This window comes from Capricornis sumatraensis, chromosome 6 (assembly GCF_032405125.1).
Source record: "Capricornis sumatraensis isolate serow.1 chromosome 6, serow.2, whole genome shotgun sequence".
Lineage (NCBI taxonomy): Eukaryota > Metazoa > Chordata > Mammalia > Artiodactyla > Bovidae > Capricornis > Capricornis sumatraensis.
In genome coordinates, this window is record NC_091074.1 from 92,635,632 (window position 1) to 92,648,057 (window position 12,426).

A 12,426-nucleotide genomic window follows, 5' to 3' on the forward strand; every position below is an offset into this window, starting at 1 on the left:
TCAAATATACTAAAATACAATTTAAGACATCTACAGGAGGTATTCTGCTTTGCAGACTTGAAACTTTATTTAAATAAAAAGCCATCATACTTTCACTCAATTTAGCATCTACATGTTTGCTTAGTCTTTAGTTGTTTCAGGAGTCTGTAGACAGCACTGAATTAGCCTGCTGTCGTAAAATTAAGACGAAGGAAAGCCTGACTGAATGTGGTAAACTGTATTTTCCAGAAATGGCTATGGACAAAGACTATTAAAGGTTTTGTGGGATATGAGGTTCCAGTTGTCCTCCATCTCTATTTCCTTCACAATAGATTATGGCTAAATTCAATACTTCTGCAGCATATTCTTTGTATATCCTTGACTGGGAACATGTATGCGTGCTTCTTTAGCTTGCAAGAAATGTACCTATATTTTTACAATTTTTTTCCTAATAAAAATACATGGTTTCTTCAGAACAGCTTAAAGAAAATAATCATCCCTAATTCATCCAGAAGTCTGGCGTATTTCCTTCCCATCTTTTAAGTATACAAAAATACTGTCTTATTTGTAGTCACTCTGTAGCCATATGATTAGCCTCTTTTGTTCCTTTCTGAGGTTCTTTAATTCAGAGATTAGGTAGCTAAGCTGAAATGTGCCCTAGTGATCTCTTGTCAGTCTTCTGAGGCCAGAGGACTATTCTTGTAGCTCAGCCTCATTTCTTATGGATCTTGAACACATTTCTCCAGTTATTAACAAGCACCTGAAAATCTGTTAATCACAACCATTAAATTTACTTTTGGAAACATTAGGTAATACAGTTGACATAAAATATGCATATTTAAATCTAAAATATTTGGAAAGTCACCCAGTGTCTAGTCCTAATGCAACACTGAAACATTTGCTTATGTCTTTATAGGCCAATTATATACACCAACTACTACAAGTTAATGCATTAAAAAGAGAAAGTTCCACCTTTATGTATTGAATTAAAATTTATTGTAAAAGGCAGAGTTTTATATATCCTTTTCAAAAATGAAAATTCAAAAGTCTTAGAGTTAAGCAATGAGTCTTCAACATTATAAAGCTATTTATAATAGTAATTAAAGTAGTGGTAACATTTTACCCTTATAAAAATGTCACAGCATTCAAATCACAACTTGGATCCTCAATGATTCAAGCGTATTATCTTATACAGTAAGGGTTTGGTCAGTTTTAAGATAAAATTCCTCCAGATATGCTGTCCTCAAGTCCTCTATCATCACCATCCATCAGCTCACACAGTGGGATAGCTGGCTGCTGTGGCAATTCCACAATGGTTGTTCTGGTCTTTGGCCATTTTCACATAGCCATTCCAGCCCCATTCTGGACCCCAACTGAAAGAAGAACATGTTTTCCATTTTATACAAAGAATCAAGTACACATTAGTTTCATTAATAATAACTAATAATTAAAATATTACTTATCATGTATTAGGTACAATTGTAAGTTCTGTTACATATATTTATATTACTCCTCTGGGTCCTTATCTTTACTTTTTAAGGTAAGAAACTGAGGCAGAACTGAGATTCCAATGTAGCAGTCTGTCTCTACAGGCTATCTTACACCTCACTTTAAAGAGCTTTAGCTGTGAAAATTGATTCTTACAATCCTCAAAGACCTCTAAGCACTGGGAGTAAAATGCAATGGCAGGACATCAAATGATAATAGAAAGAAAGGATGCACAGAGGCCCCTGGACTCTTGGACAATCTTTCAGACTGAAACAATCAGCAGAGGCAAATGTTTTTTGCCCACTATTCCTTGTTCAAAAATTAGAGACAGAAAAAGGAAGGCATTTTGGACTCTGTGGGAGAGGGAGAGGGTGGGATGATTTGGGAGAAAGGCATTGAAACATGTATAATATTATATATGAAATGAATCCCCAGTCCAGGTTCGATGCATGATACTGGATGCTTAGGCCTGGTGCACTGGGATGACCCAGAGGGATGGTATGGGGAGGGAGGTGGGAGGGGGGTTCAGGATGGGGAACACGTGTATACCTGTGGCAGATTCATGTTGATGTACGGCAAAACCAATATAATATTGTAAAGTAATTAACCTCCAATTAAAATAAATAAATTTATATTAAAAAAAGAAAAGCACAGCAATGAAGACCCAGAACAGCCAAAAATAAATAAAATCTCCACCTCTCAAAAAAAAAAAAAGAAAAAGGAAGGCAGCTCTCAACTCTACAGGTGAAAAATTCTTTATCTAAAACCATTGGGCTAGATGTGTTTCTGAATTAAGAAAATTTTCAGAATTTAAAAATGCAATGTTACAAATACATAATAATAACCCCAACAAACTCACCCCAACAAACTCACTAAAGAATCTTATAATCACATATTAGTACTTCTCTGTTTACTCTAACAAGGAGAACAACTTCCTGGGACTTCAAAATTTTTGCACCTTTAATTAAATACTTCCCTTTTCAATTTAAAACATTTGGGGTTTTATACCTGTTCTTGACAATCCAAAATTTATTGTTATTTGAATCTGTTCCTTCAAAGCCATAGCCAACCACCAAAACACCATGATCCAGGTCTTTGCTGCTGCAGTCTGGATCATAATAAATACCTGGGAGAGTAAAATTCATTGTTGGGATAAGGAGCTCCAAGTGACACATGAAAGTAACTCATCCTATCGACTAATTAATAGAAGCATCTCAAAATTCAATGAAACATCATAAACAAATTCCAAATAAGACTTAAATAGTCAACCAAAAACAATGACTGATGAAAAATAAAAATAACTCAACTTACTAGAAATTTCCACTTAAAACTAAAAAATACTTCCAACTACTAGATTCTTTACAGTTCTAACTACAATAGTAAAACACTTTGAAAAAGGGCCCAACAATTGAAGAATAGTTACATATAGGTTGTATATAAAGAATTAATTACATAGCCATTTAAAAATATTTATGAAGAGTTTGTCATCATGAGAAAATGCTTAAAGTATAATGTCAAGTGGAAACACCGTTATTAAATGAATATACTCAAAATTCTTTAGTCATAGAAAACAGGACTCCATGCCAAAGTCAATTATGGTGGTGTCTTCCACTTCTGACTGCCTGAATTTCTCTAATAAAAGACAAACACCTACCTGATTTATAGAACTGGAAGGATGCATGGCCTGCATCAATAGCAACAGAGATGGGGCCCACAGTTGCCACTGCCTTCATAAGGGCCTTCTCCCGCTGAGGGATGTCAACGAAGCCAGTGTCATTGGCAGCAGAACACTCAGGCTTATAGTTACAGCTATTTGTGTCCTTTTAAAGGTAAAGAGGGAAAAGACTTGATTACTACCATTCACCTCCTGGGCAACATGAATTCTAGGACCATTAAGACTCAGCAGTTTGCAACTTAAATGATTTCTAAGTCAATTTTGTTATAAAGCAGCCCAGAAAAATGCTACTGATTGGTTTGAAGTTGAAAAAGTAGTAGATATTTCTTCAATGAAGCCATTAAGATCTACCTGGCCATAATAAATTTTTCACTATGGAGAAATATGCATTATATACAGAATGGTGTTTCCTACCTGGCGCTAGTGGTAAAGAATCCACCTGCCAATTCAGGAGACACAATAAGACATGGGTTAGGAAGATCCCCTGGAGGAGGGCATGGCAACCCACCCCAGTATTCTTGCCTGGAGAATCCCATGGATAGAGGAGCCTGGCAGGCTACAGTCCATGATGTCACAAAGAGTCTGATATGACTGGCGTGACTTTGCACGCATGCATGCATAGAATGGCACACATATTCTACATGTTGCATAGAAGACAAACTATGTTAACTGTCTAAAATCAGAGACCTCTGTAATAGCTGATAATTTATAATGGCAGTTCTAACAGTTTGCATCTAAAATGTGAATGCTGAATAAGGTGTCTCTTATCTCTGAAAATGTTAGAAAGCAGAGCTGTAATGACAAGATAAGGAGCTCCTTTTACCATTGCAAGATATGGATAAGATTCCTCTGAGTCCAGGCCTCCGTTTTCCTTAATATACTGGAAGGCATTATCCATTAGGCCACCATTGCAACCCTGATTGCCTTGAGGCCGAGAGCAGTCCACCAGGTTTTGCTCACTCAGTGAAACAAGTTTGCCGGTTTTCCGGAACATCTGTCCTTCAAGAGCACCAGTGGCACTAAACGCCCAACAAGAACCACACTGACCCTGAAAATAAAAGAGCCATCAGTTTACAAGACTGATACAAAGACCAACAACAATCCATATACCTAAATATGCCTAAGAAGATCTGGATTTGAATACTGTCATACCTGGTTCTTCACAGGAGTTACATAGCCTTTCTTAGTCCAATCCACAGATTTGGGGACATCAATAAGGAGAGGTTCACGGAACAGTTTCCCCTTCTTACGCTTCTGATTTTGAAAACCATTCATCACCTGCCTAAATTCTTCATTGGTCTTTAAGGAAAAGTAAATAAAATATAGAAAAAGTAAGAAGTTATTTTGCTAAAGTACTGAGCAGAGGAGGCACAAAAAATTCAGCAACTCATGCCACACTCACCATGTCACCAAAGGCATTCATTGCCATGCTGAAGCCATGTTTCCCTTGGCTGTATTCCTGATTATGCAGGTCAATTATTTTCTTATTCTTCTCCCACACTGCTCTCCTCCATCCTTCTTCATTCTAGATGTAAAAATATAACTGATCATTTTTATTTCTACTTAAAACCCAACCCATGTTCACCAAATGGATTTTCAGACAGAGAAAAATTATTGTCAGGAATGGCTTTATACTGCTGTTCTCCAAACTCCCACACAGGAATATATGCCCATGCTGTGCTCAGAAATATATGCTATTAAGTTACTACCTTGGTCAAAGTTGACAAAACTACTCCAGAAACTATTCAGACCAACAGCACGGACCATTCTCTGTGAGGGTCCCTTTGGACATTTTCAGATGTTACCAACCATGTCATATAACCTCCTGTGTGTTGCCTTCCACTGGTGCCAATGCGCATCTAAATTTGGATCAAGTTTTGGAGCAGCTGAGGCTACTCCCAAGCAAAGGACAGTCAGGAAGAATGAAGGATTCATGTCTCAAAAACCTAAGAAAGAAAAAGAAATTAATAAGTATTTGATGAGGCCAATCCTTACACAAAAAAAGCTTACTTCTGAGATGTTACAACCACTATAGTGGACTGAGAACATTTAAATGATCTTCTCAAATATTTATGAAAGGTCTGTAGAAAAAGGTTTAAGATACAGATGGAGAAAAACAGATAAAATATTACACAAAATTATTACATTTTGATTCAGCCATCAAACTGAAAAAACAGGCTGATAAGTGCTATAGGAATTGAAACTGACTTCACCATGAGTGCACTGCAAATTCACCATGGTAAGGATCGCTCAGCTGGTAAAGTACCCGCCTGCCAGTGAAGGAGACGAAATAGACTCCAGTTCAACCCTTCGGTCGGGAAGATCCTCTGGAGAAGGAAATGGCAACCCCCTTAGATATTTCTGCCTGGAAAATTCCATGGACAGAAGAGCTTGGCGGCTACAGTCTAGGAGTCGCAGAGTCGGACAAGACTGAATGCACAGGCACACAGGCACGCAAGGGTCTCTGTCATCTTATGGGTCAGAGTCTTAAGGTAATAATAGCTAGGAAACCGCTGGTTCAGGTTACTTACTGAAGAAGGTACGCAGGTGACGAAAAATTGTATTTATCAGGACGCCTGACCCAAAATAGGGACAGACATGAATCCCGAAAAATTAGGTGCTACCTCACACCTTTCTTCTTGAGTAATATACAGCAGAGAGAGAGTTACACCTTTGAATCTCCGCTACTTGAAAACTTTCTGAAAAGCCTCCCCAGTACAAGGTGGGCCGAAGTGCACCCAGCCCTCCACCCGTCCTTCACCTTGTCCTGTGTAGCCCACACTCCTTCCCTCTCCCTCAAACTGGCACGCGATCACAACGGCGACCTGAGCCCCAGTTCTCGTGCCGGACCGGGCCCGACTCTGACTCCTAAGGCTCGGAGAACCCGGCCGGGCTGAGTTCGCACCAGCGTTGCAGGTGGGGCCAGCCTAGGAACGTGCCGGCCCACTCTCAGGCCTCCGCACAAGCCAGTCGCTTCCAGAGGATGTTTAAGGTGGCGCAGCGAGCGACTGGTCCCGTAACCCGGCGTTCGGAGGTCAGCCTACTGCGATCCACCGGGACTTTATGCCCGCTGTCGCCCAGAGACTGACCCGCCTAGTACCCGCTGTGGTCTCAGCTTCGCCCCTGGATTTCCCCAAAATAGCCCTTCCCCCTACACCACCTCAAGGAGGCCAAAGCTCGAGGCGGTGCCGACCCAACCTCGTTAACTCCCGGCGGGTAGACGCTGTTGTTTCCTGGAGGTCGCGCCTACTCCCTCCCTCGAGTCCCTGGATATCGCCTCCTCCAGTCTTTGGCCCGAACCCGCCTCAGCCCGACTGGGTCCCAGACCTGCGGCTTCCAAAGCTGCGCAGGCGCACTCCACGGTCACACGTTTATCTCTCCAAAGGTCGCCGAGGCCGGAGGTGCGGGCCAGGTCGCGCTTGACTCAGCCTTTAAGGCCTGGGTTTGCGGCCCGCCCGGCCCCGCCCCTCCCGCCTGCCCGCGCAGCGATTGGCTGAGCTGGTCAGCGGGCAGGGCCTCCAGGCGTGGGTACTCTGGGCGCGTGACGCGACTCTGTTCCAACTTGTCCCAGGGAAGGCCGTCCCAGCCTCAATGGGACCGAGTACGCAGAGCTGGGGGTCCGTGGGCAGTGCTGAGGAGGGGACCGGCGCTTTCCTGGGAACCAACATCAGCTAATTACCTCGAATTCCTATGTTCGGCTGGGTTCATGAAAGGAAGCTTACAGGGAGCCCCAGTTGGATTTTCAGTGTAACTCTGTACCTCCTTTAGTCCTAGAGTTTTTGGTGAAAATCTGCGGGAGGACTGAGAACTGTCTTGTCTAGGGGCTCCCGCTTATTCAACAGCAAAGGTTGGACAGGCTGGAGAAACCCCGAGCCCGCAGGCAGACGTGTTCCCTCCCGGGTGGGTTGAGGGTGGTACTGGCTGGATTTGAGAAAAATCACAGCGGAATGGCAGTTCCTCAAAGCTTATGACTGGTCACTGCCCAAAATTCAGGAGGCAAAGGGATGGGCTGGGTGGGTCTGCAGAGACGGGGTGCATTTTGTTATGCCCCTGTCCTGTTTTTCCCAGTCAGGAGGTCTTCTCGCCTTTCAAGCCTGTCTTAAAACCAACAGAAATGAGCTATTTACAGAAAATTTGTCTTAATAAAAAGAGTTGAGGAAAAAGGGTGGAAACCACTTTTGCTTCCCCACTCTTTGAATTATGGATTATTGTTTTCCTTCAAGAGGATAGACTGTCTTACTTCAAGAGAAGTATCCAAAGTACTCTTGAGATGTAAGAAATCTACTTCTAAAATCAGTGGTTTAATTACGTTTAATGTTAGGATTTAGGTTTACATGGTTAAAAGAAAAGTCTTGGATAGAGGAGAAAATAGAGGGCTAAAGATTTGAGGAAATTAATTCAGAGGCCTTTTAAAAAGTTACTTAAAAATTATATAAGAAACATTTTCGTTATAGAAAATGTATTTTAGAAAATAAACACCCTCAACTGCTCACCCATAACTCTTTTATATTTATATAATAAAATAGTTATAGTGCATATCAATTTGAAAACTCAGTTAAAATTAAATTAGTAACCTTTGTAGAAGTACAAATATTTTAAAAAATCAATTTATTAAAAATGTCTATTTTATGTTCTTTGAAGTAAAATCTCTTTCCTTTCAAACACAGCTAGCAGCCAGGAATTCTCGGTTGGTTACAGAAATATTGTATGGCGAATGATTAGAAATTTTTGCTTTCTTTTTCTTTTCTTTATTTAGAAGTAGTTGGGGGGATCAATGGGGCTTCCTACGTGGCTCAGTGGTAAAGAATCTGCCTGCCAATGCAGGAGATGCATCTCTCTGGGTCAGGAGGATCCCCTGGGGGAGGTCATGGCAATCCACTCCAGTATTCTTGCGTGGAGAATCCCTTGGACAGAGGCATCTGGTGGGCTACAGTCCATAGGGTGGCAAGAATTGGACACTTGAGCAACTGAGTATGTACACATGCATGGCGGTCAACGCAAGTATCATTCACACGTGGAAATAAATGAAGAGCACCTACATGGGAACAACTTATTCCCTACATGGAAACAACATGATATAAGGAAGGACCCAATTCTTGTCCGGGTGATGGAAAGCTTTATAATGAGAAAAGTGGAAATTTTCCATAATCCCCGATTGGAGGCTGTTATTATAAGCAAGCTGGAAGAAGAGTACCTAGAAATGATATATCTTACATTTTGGGAGAATATTTTGATTTCTCTGGTTTGTCCTGGAATTGGAAAGAAAAAATAAGTTGTTAGCCACTCACTAAGTCCTGACAGTTCTGAAGTGGTTGCTGCAAAGTTTTCTCATGTGTGTTAGAGTTCTATTGTTGTATGAAGTTGAACCATTGTCCGTTTGTTTACTCAGTCTATCACAAGAAATCTAAGTTATTCTAACACGTGGGTTTTACAGTTGCCCTTGGGTCACAGCTCCTTAAGATTGCAGAGGGTGGAAAAACCTGCTACTTCTTGACTGTCTGCCTTGAGCAATACCTGACTGGAGGCTGTGTAACTCGTGCTGCTCCAAAGAATGGCATCTCCTTTGTTTCTTGGAATGTGATAAAAACACAATGGATGGGAAATGGACTCTTTTTTTCCCTTAAGCAAATATGCTGAAACCATAAATTTAAGAATATCTAAATTCAGGAAAAAGCCATTTAAACAAGACAATGAATTATTGCTCAAACTCCTGAAATCTGCTAACAACATTATCTCTTAAATAATGCATTACAGAGCTGTGTTATTACTAACCATTATGTTCCTTTTCTTCTTCTATTCCCACTTTTTTGCAAAGTAACTTAGTTGAGTGTTCATTATTGAAACAGTCACATTTTAGCCAAGTAACCAAGCCTTAGCTCTGCTTTTGAGGAAATGCAGTTGGTATAACTTAACAATTATCTGTGAAAGGATATTTTTGTGTGAATCTGTCTAGATTTATTTTGCTTACTTGTGAAACAAGATATAAATTCTTTATCCCATCTCTGGAAGTTTAAACCATAGTGGAATGAACAAATCTCATGTGGTGGTATTCAAGACCCTGAGGCCACTTAACATCTCTCCCCAATATAACAGCCCCCTCTAATTTGTTTAACTTCAATGAGCCATTAATTACTCCTAAAAATCATTATCCAATCCATTTGTAAAGTGTTTTACTGGGTATAATTTGATAGAAAAGTGTTTGTTTATGGTTAGTAGTTCAAATGAAGCCAAGTAAGAAATAATCTATTTTTCTAAGTTTCTGTAACCTTGCTTTTCCTATAGGGTTAAACAGCCAATTTGTTAAGTGAGTAAGTAAGTCAATCTACAAGAATTAATTAAATTCTTACTTTGCGCTTGTTGACCACTCCTGGTGTAGTTTGTGCATTTACATAGGCATGTCTACATGTAAAGACTTACCCAGTGGCTCAATGGTAAAGAAGAGACATGGGTTCAATCATTGAGTCAGGAAGATTTCCTGGAGGAGGAAATGGCAATCTAACTCCAGTATCCTTGCCCGGAAAATCCTATCTGGCGGGCAGCAGTCCCTAGGATTGCAAAGAGTCGGACACAACTGAGTGACAGCACACAGCACACACATTGTACATATAACTTTCCTGACAGCTTTTCTGAAGCTCAGCCTTTCCATTTAAACAAACTAAGATTGACTACAGTAGTCTTGATTTTACAGCATATGTGCACAGCCATGATTAATATATTTAAATGAGATTATGGCAAAGCATATTGGTGCAGTAGGTAACATAGGAGCTGACCTTGGGGGATTGTCCCTACTCCTAAGATTATAAGGAGCTTCCCTTGTGGCTCAGCTGGTAAAGAATCCACCTGCAAGGTGGGAGACCTGGGTTCAGTCCCTGGATTGGGAAGATCCCCTGGAGAAGGCAAAGGCTACCCATTCCAGTATTCTGGCCTAGAGAATTCCATGGACTGTATACTCCATGGAGTCTCAAAGAGTCGGACACAACTGAGCAACTTTTTTATTTTTTATTTAAGATTATAAGAGGATCTGTTCCTAAAATCTGAAAGTCTCTAAATGAAACAAGGTATAGTAGTTTCTTATGGTTGCTATAGCAAATTCCCGCACGTTTGGTGGCTTAAAACAACAAGAATTTATTCTCTTACAGTTTTGGCGATCAGAAGTCCAAAATCAGCATCACTTTCGGTTGAAAACCAGGGGTTGATAGGGCTGTACTCCCTCCGGAGGCTCTAGGAGAAAACCTGCTCCTCCTTTCTTCCAGCTTCTGAGGCCGCCAGGCACTCCTTGATTTGCGGCTGCATCACTCTCATCTCTGCCTCTGTGGTCACATTGCCTTCTTCCCTTCAGTCTGTGTCAAATATCCCCCCACCTCCCTCTTATAAGAATATTTAGGCCCACCCAGATAATGCAGGATAATCTTTCCATCTCAAATACTTAATCACATTTGCAAAATATTTATAATGTAAGGTAACATTTACAGGTTCCAAGAATTAAGACCTTATATGTTTGGGGTCCTAACATGGTATAAGTAAAGAATGGTATAAGGGAGGATCCGTTTTTTTGACTGTGTTTCAAACTTGTGTTTAAGGTATCTTTAGTTCAAGGCTATGGTTATTCCAGTAGTCATGGATGGATGTGAGAGTTGGACTGTGAAGAAGGCTGAGTGCTGAAGAATTGATGCTTTTGAACTGTGGTGTTGGAGAAGACTCTTGAGAGTCCCTTGGACTGCAAGGAGATCCAACCAGTCCATTCTGAAGGAGATCAGCCCTGGGATTTCTTTGGAAGGAATGATGCTAAAGCTGAAGCTCCAGTACTTTGGCCACCTCATGAGAAGAGTTGACTCATTGGAAAGGACCTTGATGCTGGGAGGGATTGGGGGCAGGAGGAGAAGGGGACGACCGAGGATGAGATGGCTGGATGGCATCACTGACTCGATGGACATGAGTCTGAGTGAACTCCAGGAGTTGGTGATAGACAGGGAGGCCTGGCGTGCTGCGATTCATGGGGTCACAAACAGTCGGACATGACTGAGCGACTGAACTGAACTGAACTGAGGCTGGCTTCACTAGTACAGCTAGGCCCTGTATAGCACCTTCCCACTCTGTAATTTCTTTGCTCATGTACCCTATTGCAAACAACAGTTTTTGCCTTGACTCTTCCGTTAGTGCAAAGTTTGACACAGTTTTTTAGGTTTCAAGACTCCCACACAGCAGTTTTTATTACCTCCCTTTCACTCCTCTTTTCACAACCACCTATTCCATGGTCTCTGCATATAAAAGCATTGCTCACCCACTCCTACCCTGAGATACTTCTGGTTTAGGCTTTGAGCATCTTTCTATTGCAATCATCCCTATTAATAAAGTCTTTCCCTGGACATACTGCATCATTATGTGAAGAGGTCAAGACAGAGAAGACCTTTGTGCTGTTAATAGAGCTTGCATATATTCATGGGGTTGAGGGTATGGGGAAGCAGTGTTCCATAGGAAAGATAACTCCATTTGTGAATACCTGGTACTTCTGGAAATTAAAACATGATCGAAAAAGATTCCCCTGATGATGATGATTCTAAATAGCTAAATAACACAGGTGCCAGGCACTGTTCTAAGAATGTTATTTGTGTGCCTTCATTTAAGTTCCCAACAACACTATGACAGTAATTCTCAAACTTGAAGTGCATCAGAATCACCTGGGGGCAGGGCAGGGGCTTGTAACAACTCAGATTGCTGACCTCTGACCCCCAGTGTCTGAGTCAGTGGATCTGGCATAGGGTTCCTGAATTTGCTCTTCTAATAAGTCCGCAAGTGATGTAGATGTTTCAGATAAGGGGACCCACATGGAGAACGACTGCCCCAGGAGACGGGTGCCTCATTTTACAGATGGAGATGGTCATGGCAATGAGCTATACAAAACCAAGGGTGGTGCCAGATTCCTCTCTAAAGTGAAGAAGTAAAGGCACTTTAGGCAGGCAGAGCTTAGACAAGGAAGCTGAGCTTTGGAGACTCAGCCTTTGTCCCTCACCCCCAGCCCCCATCCCTCACTTTGCAAATTGGATTCTGGTTGCCAGAAGGCACCAGGAAAATGCAGCAGGAGCACTGAGGAAACCTGAGATAAGGAGCCACAATTTCTCAGGGCCAGGCTCTGGAGTTCAAGGCTGATGCTGGCTTACCTGGTGTCATGTGAAAGGAGGAAAAGATAGGTGAGTCACACAGAAGGCATGTGACTGCCTGAGGAGTCATGCCTACCCTGGGCTGGGCCTCTTCCCACCCGATCAGCTTCTAGCAGGGTGTTTTGC

The 12,426-nt window shown here is 41.6% G+C and overlaps 2 protein-coding genes across 4 annotated transcripts in view; both read right to left on the reverse strand.

Moving 5' to 3' along the window:
- The window catches only part of ZNF484 (zinc finger protein 484), a 358,371-nt gene that overhangs the window by 111,541 nt on the left and 234,404 nt on the right, over nucleotides 1-12,426 (reverse strand). The gene's annotated exons all lie outside the window — the stretch shown is intronic.
- On the reverse strand, nucleotides 131-6,583 carry CTSV (cathepsin V). Of its 3 annotated transcripts, none has more exons than XM_068973714.1 (8): nucleotides 6,341-6,467; nucleotides 4,952-5,088; nucleotides 4,545-4,667; nucleotides 4,295-4,441; nucleotides 3,966-4,190; nucleotides 3,122-3,287; nucleotides 2,476-2,593; nucleotides 131-1,352 (listed from the first exon to the last, which is right to left on the reverse strand). In XM_068973714.1, the coding sequence occupies exons 2-8, from the start codon at nucleotides 5,075-5,077 to the stop codon at nucleotides 1,253-1,255; spliced, it is 1,005 nt and encodes a 334-aa protein (XP_068829815.1). In that variant the 5' UTR covers nucleotides 5,078-5,088; nucleotides 6,341-6,467; the 3' UTR covers nucleotides 131-1,252. The 3 variants fall into 3 exon arrangements, with proteins under 3 accessions (XP_068829815.1, XP_068829816.1, XP_068829814.1); XM_068973715.1 differs by lacking the exon at nucleotides 6,341-6,467 and adding an exon at nucleotides 5,674-5,796; XM_068973713.1 differs by lacking the exon at nucleotides 6,341-6,467 and adding an exon at nucleotides 6,470-6,583 and having other exon boundaries at nucleotides 132-1,352.